We start from the raw sequence: 15,358 nt of genomic DNA on the forward strand, positions 1-15,358 counted from the left end.
ACACTCACACACACACACACACACACACACACACACACACACACACACACACACACACACACACACATACAGACATAGTGACAACCTCGCGGGGATAGTCAGGGAAGCTTCCTGTGACCTTTAAACGTCGAGATCTGATAAAACTCGATTTTTGCAAAACGGGGTGAAAACAATAACTTCCCGATTTTTGAAAATCGATTTTCTTAGTGGGAAGTTAAAAATTAGCCCAATCGGTCCAGCTGTTCTCAAGTGATGCGTAGACATACATGCGGCATTTTATTTTTATTTATATAGATTATTAATATTATCAACATGGAAAATAAATTGTGGTAGTGGCAACAACAACTGTAGTTCCATTTACCGCAGGCTGTAGTATGACTTGAGACAACTCCAAACTGTGGGTAGATTTACTCCAATATTGTAGTTAAGCGTTAACTGTATTAGTAATAAGTAAGATATGCTACAGCATGCGGTATTTGTAACTCCAATTGTAGTTCAATTTACTTAATATGCGGTTAACCAATTGCATAAAAATAAACGGTATATAACCTAAAATTTTTGTTTAAAATTTTCGAAGGTGTCAATTTCTGTAATATCTGCCAATAATGAATTCTAAATTTTTATGCTATGAATTAGGAAAGAATTTTCATAGATGGGTCATTCCATGTCAAATCGGCCAATAGTTGGAATCGACCCCTTTCGATTTGGATGAATTTTGGTCAGAAATTTTCTTTTGTCATAAAACAAAGTTCTGCCAAAAGAAAAAAAATTAAAAAATTTTTTTCGAAAGATATGTAAATTCAAAATTTCGCGATTTTTCCAGTTTTTCAATTTTATTTTTGGAATATCTCGAATGATATTATAGATACAGGAATGGTCTTTCGTTTGTTTGAAAAGAGACACTTGAAGCTATTGAAAAAAAAAATGTTTTGAAAAATACCAAATTTGCCAAATTTTGAATTTTTGAAAATCGTCAAAAATGAAGAGCGCCATTAAAATTTTGGCTCAATTTTTTTTGTATGATACCTTGTACTGATCTTAAAGGATCCTGAAATTTTTGGAAAGGTGTTTTTTTTCAAAAATATAAATTTTAAAATTTTAAAAAAATTTTTTGATTTTCACAAAAAAATTTTTTTTGGTTTTTGCAACTTCTATATAAGGTAAAGTTATGCAGATACATAATATTGTAATTTTGAGTATTTAAAAATCAAATGCATGACGTGGAAATATTAAATCCGAACAAAAACAGTTCCACTGTAAAAAACCGCGCCAAGTCCACGTTCATAAGACTTCGAAAAAAATTAATCGTTTTTTTACAAAAAAATATGAAATCAAAAAAACCCCAAGTACTGTTTATAACTTTATTAAAAATATGAAAAAAAGTTAGTAGCAAGTTTAAAACTTAATGAAAATCTCTTTTAACGTACTTGGCGTACGTCATTGAATAGCTCAAATTTTTTCGTGAGCGATATTTAATTTCATGTGCACAAACATATAGAAAACGTTAATATCTTAAGTTCTAAACATTTGGGATACTCAATGACGCACGCCAAGTACGTTTAAAAAGATTTTCATTAAGTTTTAAACTTGCTACTAACTTTTTTTCATATTTTTAATAAAGTTATAAACAGTACTTGGGGTTTTTTTGATTTCATATTTTTTTTGTTCGGATTTCACATCTTTTTGCAAAGTGCCAATGTTATTCAAATGAGTCTTATGAACGTAGATACATCCTTAAATTATTATTATAAATATATTTTTTATGAAGTATAATAATTTTAATCCTGTATAGAAAAATCTGGTCCTTAATGACCGAAACAGATAATCTCATAGTTACGTCTAGCATTCTAAAACTTGGCGCCTAAAGTTTACTTATCCAGTTACTACAGTGTATGTAAAATTTCTTGCGTCGCACGCTAGTGTGTAAAAATAGAAACTGTTAAAACTCAATTTTAGACTCGAGTTTCCGGTCTACCTATGAAATTACTGCACATAAGCGTTTTTTATAGTATATGAATGTCAGATTTTGCACCGAAAAAAGTTCCAAAACTAAAAATTTACGTTGCTATAGTTTGTGCTGCTTAAATTTATTAATTAAAAATAGAATTCATTAAAAAATGTAAAAAGTAAAATGATTAACAGTTTATTAAGATGTAATCTATTATTAAAAAACATAACTTTTAATATAATTATTATAATAAATATATAAAATTTTCTAACCCTAAAATCAGGCTCTGCTTACGGTATAGTACTCGGTAGGCTGGCGTTTGAAGGTACTTGGCGCCAGACTTCTACCGAGTCTGTAGATAATAAATTAATTTCAACTTTTTTTTATTTTTTATAAGTCAGGCTTAACGCATGATTTAGTTTTTTATTTTTTTAACGCATGATATATTTTGTCTGTTTCTCCACTTCAATTACAGTTTTTAACCTCAAATAACTCATACATATATTAATTTTCTATAAAAATTAGAAATAATTTCATGAGAATATCAATTTTTTTTCGTTCTTTCGAATACTTATTTACTTACGAATTTCTGCATATTAATAGTTCTCAATCTCAAATTATAAAATTATTCTCATGTTAATAAGACGACAAGTGGCGTCAACAACTTCAAATGAAGTATTTAAAGGACAGTTAATAAATTCTATCATGCGTTAAGGATGACTTATTTTAAGGATGCAAGATTATGTCCAAAAAATAAAAAAAAGTTGAAATTAATTTATTATTTAATATTTCCACGTCATGCATTCAATTTTAATATACTAAAAATTACAATATTATGTATCTGCATAACTTTACTTTATATAGAAGTTGCAAAAAACAAAAAAAATTTTTTTTTATTCAAAAAATTTTTTTTTTAATTTAAAAATTCATATTTTTGAAAAAAAAAATTAGAAAAACGGTAGACCCTGAAGGCCATCCGTGCAAGTTCTCGCTAATTTCATACCTAGGTGCTTAAAATTGCACTAATGATGTTTTAGAGATTTCTGAGCTCAAAAAAACAATTTATGTGTTATTTTGAGTTCTCTAAGCTTAAAGCGATAGCTATTCTATGCTTTTGAGCTCTTCAAACTCAAAAGTCTGATAGAAGTTTGATAAAACACAATTTTTCAAATTTTCAAACCGCCATCACTTTTAAACGAATTGACCAATTTTCACGCAGTTGAGAGCATTTAACGCAGTTTTTTAGGCTCATGGAGAATCTTCAATTTCGAATTGATAAAATTAGAAAATTCGGAGTAATTCCGAAAAAACACTTATTTCGGTGTTTTTTCGTTAACGATAACTCACGAACAAATGAACCAATTTTGACCGGACCGTCGGCGATCGACGTGGTTTTTAGATGTTAAGAGCTGATTAGTTTTTGGAATAGATTGGTAAAGCCGTTTAAAAGTTATTCTGAAAAATGTCGGAGTTATGTTAAAAAAATCCTTGTTTCCAAATATTTCGTTGAGGATATCTCTCGAACCACTCAACCGATTCTTACGTTCTTGGCGGCGATTGACGCAGTTTTTTGAGCTCTAAAAATGATTCTATTTCACCAAAAACGATCCGAAAAGAAATGTCGAAGTTATGTAAAAAAAACACTTTTTCGGTTTTCTTTCGTTCACGATATCTTTCGAACGAATCAACCGATTTTGACCGGATTAGCGGCGATCGACGTGGTTTTTCAAACTTAAGGGCGGATTAGTTTTTGAAGTTGTTCGATAAAGCCATTTAAAAGTTATTCCAAAAAACCACTTAAAAAAAAAATTTTTTTCTTAGTTTTTTTGAGATTTTTCAAAATTTCTCAAAATTTATCGATCCGAATCGGTTCAAATTCACAGGAAATCTAAGTTTGAGGGAACTCTTTAGAACGCTCTTTGGTAGGTTCCTATCGGTTTAGCCGTTCAAAAGTTATAAGCGATTCATATACACACACACACACACACACACACACACACACGGAGGGAAGCGTTGTTCGCGTCCGTAGGTTCTGCTTTTACACCCTACACGTGCTCTCCGGGTAGTGCCAAATGAACAACACAAAACAACGATATGGAAATGTCAGAAGATTTTCAAACATCGTTTACAGTACAGAGGATGGATACCTCAGTGCTGGCGAGGGAAGGCGTGCAAACTCGTCGTTATCAAGCGACCGTTTGAACAGTGGAGTAGACCCCATGGCTCTGCTGTCTAGCAATGCTAGCAAGGTTACAGGGAGTACGAAATCAGCCCAGATGGCAGAGAACGGACAGCTGAGCAACATTCCTTCAAAAAGTGGAGGACCTTTTGCTCCTGCCACTAATCAAACCCTCCGAGGAAGAATGAACTCTCTACCGACCGTCACCGGCCAACAGTCACCAATGGAGAGGCTCTGCAACAAGATTGATGAGTTAGCCGACTTCATAAAAGACAAAAAGAATCTCCACCATGAGATCAGAAAATTGGTTTCGTCTATTAGTACGGCATATAGGCTGGCCAACAAATCACCAACGAAGTCGGCGTCAACGACTCAAACATCTCCGAGTCTGAACAAAAAATCACAGCCACCTCTGACCACTCCTAAGAAATTACGACAGCAAGGAGATGGCAACAAGAAGAGGCCGCTGTCCACGCCCAGCCCTTCCTCAGATATTGACAAGCCAGCACAGAAAAAGACAGCCCGGGATGATACCTGGACCAAAGTGACTCGGCAAAACAAGAAAAAGAAAGAACAGGAGCCAGTGACTCAAGCTGCTACAGCCCAAGACCAGCCAAACAGCGGTGGCTCCAAGAAACCAAGGAGGAAGAAGACAAAAACTAAAGCTGTCCTAGTCCAACCAGCTGAAGGGCGAACATACGCCGATCTCCTCAAGGAAATCAAGGCCAAGGTAAGCCCTGTCGAGACGGGCGTAGACATAAGGTCTATTAAAAAGACAAAACACGGAGGCGTTCTCCTTGAAATGGCTCGAAAGACCGAAGACAGCAAGGCATTCACCGATGCAGTAAGGGCAGCCACTGCAAACATCGGCACAGTCAAGACGCTAACACCAACAACAACGATCGAGATCCTCGACTTAGATGAAATCTCTACCGAGAGCGAAGTCCGTGAAGCACTCAAACGTGAATTCACTGACAACCTAGAAATCAAACGGGTAAATTTGACAAAACCCACACCACGAGGTAATCGAGCAGTCTTCTGCGAACTAGACGAGCCCAGTGCGATTAAGGCCCTTGACACGTTCCCGTATACGGATCGGTTTGGTGAACTGTCGTATACGCCCAGTAGTAAAAGTAACACGTTGTTTTAAATGTCTTGGTTATGGACACCAAACACGTCAGTGTGCGGGACCAGACAGAAGCAGGTGCTGCTACAAATGTGGCGGAGAGAACCACAAGGCCGTAAACTGCACGGAGAAGTTAAAATGCTTCCTTTGTGCTTCGGACAAAGATGCCCAGGATAGTCTATGCCATATTTCTGGCACTGGAGCGTGTAAGGCATTCCGCAAAACACTTGCAGAAGCCACGAAAGGTCAGAAATGACACGCATACTACAAGGCAACCTGAATAGGTGCGCCTTGGCGCAAAACCAGCTACACCAGCGTGTTTTCGAAGATAAAATTGGCGTCTGCTTTATCTGCGAGCAATATCTAAACATCGAAGGTAAAACATGGTTCGCAGACGAAACGGGCACGGCAGCAATTTGGATTGTGAACACAAAGAACGTTACCGTCAACAACAGCGGAGGTGGAGCAGGTTTTGTCTGGATTCAAACCCCCACAACCTACTTCATGAGCGTCTATCTCTCACCTAACGAAGGGATTAGTGTGTTCCGACAGAAACTGGCAAATATAGAAATTGCGGTCACTAAATTCGACGGCGAAGTCATCGTAGCCGGAGACTTCAACGCTAAATCGGCTGAGTGAGGCGATGCTTTTTCCGACACCAGAGGTAACGAGGTCGCTGACGTCGCGGCTAGACTCGACCTTATAGTGCTGAACACCGGCAGCACCACGACCTTTAGAAGACCAGGGTACCAAGAATCCATCCCCGACATCTCGTTGGCGACTCCAAGGACTGCCAACATGATCGAAGACTGGACTGTATCCGAAGAATACAGCGGCAGTGATCATCAGTTCGTGACATTCAACGTTGGATTGGCATCTGCTTCGGTTTCACAACGCGACCTTTCTAAGCGGAAGTGGAATGCCAAGAGGCTTGATCCAGAGGCATTGCAAGCTTCACTCGCACGAAGCTGGTCTATCCTCCAGAACAACCCGACACCGGATACCTGAAGCGAGACGGAAAAGGCAGTGCTAAACACGATGAAGGAAATTACTGCCATACTCCTGAACACCTACAACGCATGCTTGGCAACTGGCACGTTTCCCGTGGTCTGGAAACGGCAGAGATTGGTTCTCTTAGACAAAGGTAAGGGAACCCCCATAACACCTTCGTCGTTTAGACCACTCTGTATGCTGGATATTGCTGGAAAACTGCTCGAGAAGCTCATACAAGGGAGACTTCGCAACGACATAGACCGTGCTGGAGGTTTTGCCGCAAACCAGCACGGCTTCCGGAAAAGACGTTCAACAGTCGGCGCGATCCAGAAAGTCGTAGTGACAGTGAGAGAAGCATGGACTGGTAGCCTCAAAGCCCGCAAGGTGTGTCTTGTCCTCACGCTAGACATTAGAAATGCCTTTAACAGCGCAAATTGAAGAAATATTTTGGACGCCCTGGAGCACAGATTTGACGTGGAGCCAGAGAATCTGGCACTAGTCGACAACTACCTTGACGAGAGAAAGCTGATAGCAGAAACCACGGAAGGTCCACAAGAATACGCCATAACAGCTGGCGTGCCGCAAGGCTCAATAATGGGGCCCGATCTATGGAACGCGGACTACGACGAGCTTCTGGAAATCCCGTTGCCAAAGCAAGTGGAGCTAACGGGCTTTGCAGACGACGTCGCGGCCACGATAATAGTAGACAGCGTAGAGGAGACCGAACTACTCGTTCGGGAAACCATTGATGCTGTCGAGACTTGGCTCGATAAACACCACCTGAAACTCGCAAAACACAAAACCGAGATGGTCGTTCTGACTCGCCAAAAATAGTTCCCAAAACCATTTGCTGTGGACATGGGAGGAATAACGCTAACGTCAACAAGGGCCCTGCGCTATCTGGGGGTAATGATAGACGAGAAACTATCTTTCCGCGAACGACTCGATAGTGCATGCCAGAAAGCCAGCAAGACGGTGTCTAGCCTAGCAAGAATTATGACGAATACTATGGGACCAAGAACCAAAAAGAGGAGAGTCCTTCTGGAAGCAGTCCATTCGGTACTGCTTTATGGAGCGGAAATATGGGCCGATATATTAAAGCAGAAAACCTATCGGCGGAAAATGGCAGCAGTGCAGTGGCGAGGCGCTCTCAGAGTTGCCTGCGCCTACCGCACAATTTCTGAAGCGGCTGTATTGGTCATTGCGGGAGCTGCGCCCATCGACCTATTAGCGTTCGAGAGAGCAAGACTCTACGACGCTAAAATCGGTAGCGAAAACATGAAGGAGGCAAGAACGAGGATAAAAACGGAAACGCAGCAAGAGTGGCAGGACCGATGGACGTCGGGAGAGACAGGCAGATGGACAGCGCGACTGATCCCAAACATCAACGTCTGGCTTTCTCGGAAGCACGGGGACACGGACTTCTTTCTGACCCAGCTACTGACGGGACATGGGCAGTTCAATGCCTATCTATTCAAGATGGGTTTGCACAGCACACCAACGTGCAAATACTGTCGAGACAAAATTGACAACGCCGAGCACACGTTTTTCGAGTGTGACCTTGGTAACCTGCATGATGAAAAAAGAAGAAAACTGGACAGCTCTAGTAGCCTACGCGCAGCGTCTCTTGAAAGAAAAAATCGCAGAAAGGAATTAGAAACCAGTAATAACAAGAAGTAGGTGTCGTGAGGCACAACATGGACTGGATTGAAGTAATGCTAACGCGGTCCTGATCCAGTCTTCCCTGTAACATCTATAGGGAAACGAGAGAGGAGGATGTTTAGTCGGTATTGTTGCAAAATAATATTGTCTTCTGAGTCCGATATACCCAGGCACCAGCACCTAGTCCTGGCAACAACACCAAGTCCTGGAATACGTAAACGTATTTTACCTCCTCTATAAAAAAAAAAAAAAAAACACACACACACACACACACACACACACACACACACACACATACACACACACACACACACACCACACACACACACACACACACACACACACACACACACACAGACATAGTGACAACCTCGCGGGAGTAGTCAGGGAAGCTTTCTATGACCTTCAAACGTCGAGATCTGATAAAAACTCGATTTTTGCAAAACGGTGTGAAAACAATAACTTCCCGAATTTCTTAGCGGGAAGTTAAAAAACACCTTTCCAACAATTTCAGGATCTTTTAAGATCAGTACAAAGTATCATACAAAAAAAAATTGAGCCAAAATTTTAATGGCGCTCTTCATTTTTGACGATTTTCAAAAATTCAAAATTTGACAGATTTGGCATTTTTCAAAATTTTTTTCCAAACTATTTTTTTTTCAATAGCCTCAAGTGTCTCTTTTCATACAAACAAAAACCATTCCTGTATCTATAATAGCATTCGAGATATTGCAAAAACAAAATTGAAAAACTGGAAAAATCGCAAAATTTTGAATTTGCCTATCTTTCGAAAAAAATTTTTAACTTCCCACTAAGAAAATTGAAAATTTTCAATATCGGGAAGTTATTGGTTTCACCCCGTTTTTTGAAAATCGAGTTTTTATCGGATCTCCACGTTTCGAGGTCTTAAGAAGCTTCCCTGACTATTCCCGCGATGGTGTCTGTATGTATGTATGCATGTATGTGTGTGTGTGTATGGATGTATGTAAACCTCTCATAACTTATGAACGGCTTGGCCTATTTGATCGCAATTGGTGTCATTCGAAAGGGCTTGACTGAACTTAGATTTTGAATATACTTTGGATCGATTCGGACCGGTAGATTTTGAGAAATCGCAAATAAATAATAGTTTAAAAAAACTAAAAACACGCTTTTTATAGAAAACCAAACTAAAAAATAGAAAATAAATTTTAATAAATTTAAATTAAGAATAGTGTTAAAAATTTCAATAAATATAAATTAATAATAGTGTAAATAAAAAAATGTATTTTATTTAAAAAAAGCGTGGGGTGCTTTTTAAGATATCAAAATGATAATCACTCTACTCATATCTGTCAATAAAATATTTATAACTATTGACACCATGCACCCCACGCTTTTTTTAAAATAAAATACATTTTTTTATTTACACTATTATTAATTTATATTTATTGAAATTTTTAACACTATTCTTAATTTAAATTTATTAAAATTTATTTTCTATTTTTAGTTTGGTTTTCTATAAAAGCGTGTTTTTAGTTTTTTAAACTATTATTTATTTTTTACAGTTTGGTTTATTTATAAAAGCGTGATTTTTTAGTTTTTTTAAACTATTATTTGTTGATTATCAAAAATATTCAGGCGCGCAAATTACCCACGGAGAGTTACATACTGACAAACTGACATACAAGTGAAGCTAATATAAAGCGTGTAAAAAACCTACGGAGGAAAACACCTGGTTTCGAAATATAACTTCGGGATGGTCATCAGAGGATTCCGGGTTGATGTACGGGTTTATCTGTGCCATTCCCGATGAAAACCTACGGAGGAAAACACCTGGTTTCGAAATATAACTTCGGGATGGTCATCAGAGGGTTCCGGGTTGATGTACGGGTTTATCTGTGCCATTCCCGATGAAAACCTACGGAGGAAAACACCTGGTTTCGAGATATAACTTCGGGATGGTCATCAGAGGATTCCGGGTTGATGTACGGGTTTATCTGTGCCATTCCCGATGAAAACCTACGGAGGAAAACACCTGGTTTCGAGATATAACTTCGGGATGGTCATCAGAGGATTCCGGGTTGATGTACGGGTTTATCTGTGCCATTCCCGATGAAAACCTACGGAAGAAAACACCTGGTTTCGAGATATAACTTCGGGATGGTCATCAGAGGATTCCGGGTTGATGTACGGGTTTATCTGTGCCATTCCCGATGAAAACCTACGGAGGAAAACACCTGGTTTCGAGATATAACTTCGGGATGGTCATCAGAGGATTCCGGGTTGATGTACGGATTTATCTGTGCCATTCCCGATGAAAACCTACGGAGGAAAACACCTGGTTTCGAGATATAACTTCGGGATGGTCATCAGAGGATTCCGGGTTGATGTACGGGTTTATCTGTGCCATTCCCGATGAAAACCTACGGAGGAAAACACCTGGTTTCGAGATATAACTTCGGGATGGTCATCAGAGGATTCCGGGTTGATGTACGGGTTTATCTGTGCCATTCCCGATGAAAACCTACGGAGGAAAACACCTGGTTTCGAGATATAACTTCGGGATGGTCATCAGAGGATGACTAGGAAGGTCATCACCTGGGTTCTAGGTTGATAATAATCAAAATTTAAATAATATCATTATGGTAGTCTCTTTATGCGAAGGAGAGTTACATACTGACAAACTGACAAACTGACAAACTGACAAACTGACAAACTGACATACAAGTGAAGCTAATAAAAAGCGTGTAAAAAACTAAAAAAAAAAATTTTTTCAAATGTGTTTTTTTTTGGAATAACTTTTAAACGGCTTTACCGATCAATTCCTAAAACTAATCAGCTCTTAACATCAAAAAACCACGTTGATCGCCGCCAGTCCGGTAAAAATCGGTTGATTCGTTCGTGAGTTATCGTTGACGAAGGAAAACCGAAAAAAGGGTTTTTTCGGAATTACTCCGAAATTTTTCGTTTTATCAATTTTAACTTGAAGATTCTTTATGAAACTTAAAAAACTGCGTCGAATGCCACTAACCGCGTGAAAATTGGTTCATTTATTCAAAGGTTATTGCGATTTGAAAATTCAAAAAATAGTGTTTTATCAAGCTTCTATCAAACTTTTTGAGCTCAAAAGCATCCAAAAGCTATTTTTTTGAGCTCGGGGAGCTCAAAATAACACACGAATTGTGTTTATGAGCTCGAAGAGCTCAAAAACGTCATATTCTTGAAAAGTGCAATTTCAAGCGTTTAGGTATAAAATTGGCGGGAAGTTGCAGGGATGGCCTTCAGGGTCAACCGTTTTCCTAATTTTTTTTTTTTTTTTCGAAAAGGGTCGATTCCAACTATTGGTCGATTTGACATGGAATGACCCAGATAGCAGAATTATTTCTTGGCAAACGCAGATAGTCATTCCTGACATCACCTCTCGTTAATGTAACCGGCAAAAATTCTAATTTTGATCTAAATAATTGATTATAATTTAATTTAATTTCTTTATACAATAGACAACCTATAAAATAATCTCTTCTCGCATTAAGTTTTAACCAGCCCAATTCTTTATAATATGGAGTAGTGTGCTCAAATCTTGAAATTTTGAAAATATACCTAATACAAGAATTTATTTTACGCTGCAATTTATGCTATAATTTGCCTGAAATATTCGTGTAAGCAGTACAGCAGTAATCGAAGATAGGAAAAATCAAAGTCGTGACCAATTTTATGCGTAATTGTTCATTAAAAATTTCGTTATTGATTTTCAATTGCGCTAACTTTTTGCCTATTCAATTGCGTTAATTTTTTACCTACTTCCGAGAATAAAGGCACTTGTTTTTAAAGCATTTAATTTCAGACAGTTGAAACTACACCAATCAACAATCTTTTGTATTTCATCATTCAGCATAACAACATATTCATTTATTTGCGACAGGCAACATGAAATATATATAATTAGACCGTCTGCATAAAATAAATATTGATAATTTAATCGCTTAGCAAGATCAGAAATGTATAAAGTAAAAAGTAAAGGACCGAGCACACTACCCTGAGGTACGCCATTCAGAATATCTTTCCAAGACGATTTATTGTTGTTATAATAAACCGACTGCCTTCTCTGAGTCAACTAAGACTTTATCCAATTTATTATCAAATCAGAAAAGTTCATATGTAATAATTTATGCAATAATAGGATAAAAAAAAATAAGATGTATCACAAACGTTGAGACAAAATTTTTATTTATACAAAAAATTTCTCTTAAGCCAATAAACCACGTGGATAAGAATTTATTAGCCTAAGCCTCTAAATAAAATGGTGTCCAGCTCAGAATATTCCACGTCGCGGGGACAGAATCGCTCATACTTCCCAATTAATTTATCTTATTTACTTACAATTGCTGCTGCAAAAATCCTGTGACCCTTGGTTGACCCTTGAAATCCAACAATGATGGTGGAAATACACCGTACACAGTACAGGTGGTTATTAGTAATTCATTAATGATATGTAGATAGTGGTAATTGCAATCAACTAAACTTTATTACACAAAATATGCACTTTTAATATAAACTTGTGATACTTCAGTAACGCAAATTAACAGTAAAAATAAAATAGTTATAACAATAGAATAAATACTAATTGGCAAGTAATGACCTAATTATGATAAGTTAGTAATAATAAATGTTAGAAATATCTAGGATGATTAGTGGTAGATTTGGTGAGTAGACACCTAATAGTGATAATAGAAGTAATGTAAAAATGACTAAGAAATATAACGTGGTTGTTGACACCAGGGTATAGATCGAAGTAAAATAATAAATTGTAAAAAATTATTCATTGTTCACAGAGGGAGTTGGTTGAAACGTGTCTGACGAATAATTCGAATCCTGTGATGATCTCCAAAGAATTATTCGACTCTAACTGGAATTCAGAAAAAAATCCACTAATTATAATTGACAACGTATTCCAAAAGCAGATCACAGGTTTTCTTCCTGCGTATCCAACGTACGTGCTTTTTTTTCAGTCGATCGAAAGTCTGAAGGGAATTGTTAATCATCTCAAGAAATCGACACTGTGGAGCATTAAATCACCCTTTGTGATCGTGGAAACCGAATCACGTTGCAAAAATACTAGGAGAGTTCTAGAATTCATGTGGAAACAGGATTTATTGTCAGTCTATTACTTGTGCAACAAAAAAGATTTGACGGCTATCTTCACGCTGAATCCTTATGCAAGTTATGCTCCAAAGCCGTGGGTCCTAATTGAGAAATTTGGTGACAGTAACAAGAATATAACCTTCTACAGCTTACAATATTCAAAAGGTACTTTGATTATTAAACATTTTTTTACATCAATAAGTTTGACTTTCAGTTATTTATAACCCAGTATAATTGTTTTCAGACCCAGAACTTTGTAAAAGTATAACTTTCGAAAAGACGGATCATTTAAAAAGTGTGGACATAAAGTTTATATCTTTCTCTTCTACTTATACGTTGTTAACGAAAAAACTTCATGATAGTCGACTAAAACTACTTTTAGAAAAAAAATTAATCAATATATACCATATACCGACTTATATTAATGCTACCCCGATACTAGATATTGCTGAATATCCAAATTTATTTCAATTAACGAGAGGTTTCATTCAACAATTAGTTGACCAAACACATGACGTTCTTGGAACATTGATGCCAATAACAGAAACTGATTCTAAGTATGTAGATGTCGTTACATACTATCAACACGAGTATGAGATCTTCATCATGACCAAAAAGGAAGTTTATTTTACAGTAATCAACGAAATATCTAGCGATGTAGACTTTGTAGTTATGACAATCGCGGTGTTCGTTATGTTCACGATAGCTTTGGTGCTCATCAACAGAGAAGACATATGCGAGGCTCTGATGGATAGCATGAGATTGGTAGTCAGCATGGGACTTGAATCTCCGCTTAACCGACTGGCGATGAAGTTCGTATTCTTTTGTGGATTTCTGTTCGCATTCTTGATAGTTTCCGACTTTCAGGGCCATGTATCTGCAATCCTGTCAAAGCCTATGAGACGCAATGTCGAAACGCTAGAAGACCTCTACAAAAATAAGTTCCATGTGTACTATCTTGAGAAACTAAGACCTGATATTATTAATAAACAGTTGTGGGTCACTGATGAAGACAAAAAATATCTTCATCCGATTGATACTGCGCAGATGTATGGATGTTTTGAACGCGTGAAAACGAATGTTACAACAGCTTGTATACTAACAAAAATTTTTATACTGCTTTCCGCTGCTGATACCAGTAACGTGTATATGTCAAAAATGCCAATCTTAAAGAAGCAATTCGTTTATTGGGCCAGGAAAAACTGGCCCTTAAAGAGTAAGTTCGATGAAGTGGCGTTGGAGACTTTAGAATCTGGGATAGCAGCAGAGCTGGTATTAGAAAAACGAGATAAAAAAAAACTGGACAAAAAAAAAAAAATGAATCGGATAAAAGCCAGGGAAGACTATGACCAATTCGACTACGATGAGTTGGTATTCATTTATTATTTTGTCGGATTTCTTTCTGCATTTGGGGCTATAGTATATGTGATTGAAATCATATGGGCGAGATGTATTAGAATTCATTTATAATTTAAACTCTGATACCGTGCACATATATCTGATCACTTTATTTGTGTTTTAATTGTGAATTAATAATTGTTAATCAGTGACTTGTGTGTTTTCAAATATTGAGTGACGTTTCGACAGTTGTTATTAATTTTAATTTAAAGGATATGAAATTTTTGTGCGGAAAATCAAAGATTGAAAAATTTTTACACATATATGGTACCGGTGGGTAATAAGGCCTAGCTAAGAGAGATTTTGAAAAAAATCCAATGTTGCATTTAATTATATAAATGTATCATTCATCCTTATTTTAATACATTAGCTATAAAATATAATGAAGTAATGGTAATTTTTACCATAAACAAATACAAAATTGAACTTTTTCAAAAACCTTACGAATTGGCCTTATTTTACTACGGTAGGGTAATAAAACCCATGAGTTAAACATACTTAAAATAGTCATATTATACTCAATAAAATTGATATGAGAGACCAATCATCACTAAAATTTAGCAACAATACTTTTTAAGATGTTAATAAAAATTAGATCAATGATTTTAAATGATTAAATATAAAATTATAAAAAATGCTTACCATTTACTCGAACTGTTTTTTAGGAATTCTTCCGCAATACGAAAATATATAACGGATGATGAAATATAAAAGACAGGGGACGTGGTATCGGGATTCTATAAACTTGTCGCGATATTTCTATGCTAGACGCTTCTACTAGAGGAGCCTTTAGCGGAAGTGGTCATTTTAAATATCATTTCTGTCACTGAGGCCTTATTACCCGCGAGTATCTTACTAATCAAAATATATAGGTCATTTTATCTCAAATCGATTAATGATTGAAATCAACCTCTTTTGATTTCGATTA

The 15,358-nt window shown here is 36.8% G+C and overlaps 1 protein-coding gene across 1 annotated transcript in view; it reads left to right on the top strand.

Annotated features, from left to right (window-relative positions):
- Positions 1-14,805, top strand: part of LOC123271416 — a 39,401-nt gene extending 24,596 nt beyond the window's left edge. The window contains exons 2-3 of the mRNA XM_044737733.1: positions 12,723-13,197; positions 13,277-14,805. Coding sequence (XP_044593668.1) covers positions 12,723-13,197; positions 13,277-14,502 — 1,701 coding nt within the window. The 3' untranslated portion in view covers positions 14,503-14,805. The remainder of the gene's footprint in view (positions 1-12,722; positions 13,198-13,276) is intronic.
- Positions 14,806-15,358: the final 553 nt, after the last annotated feature.

Source organism: Cotesia glomerata, linkage group LG9, assembly GCF_020080835.1.
Source record: "Cotesia glomerata isolate CgM1 linkage group LG9, MPM_Cglom_v2.3, whole genome shotgun sequence".
NCBI lineage: Eukaryota > Metazoa > Arthropoda > Insecta > Hymenoptera > Braconidae > Cotesia > Cotesia glomerata.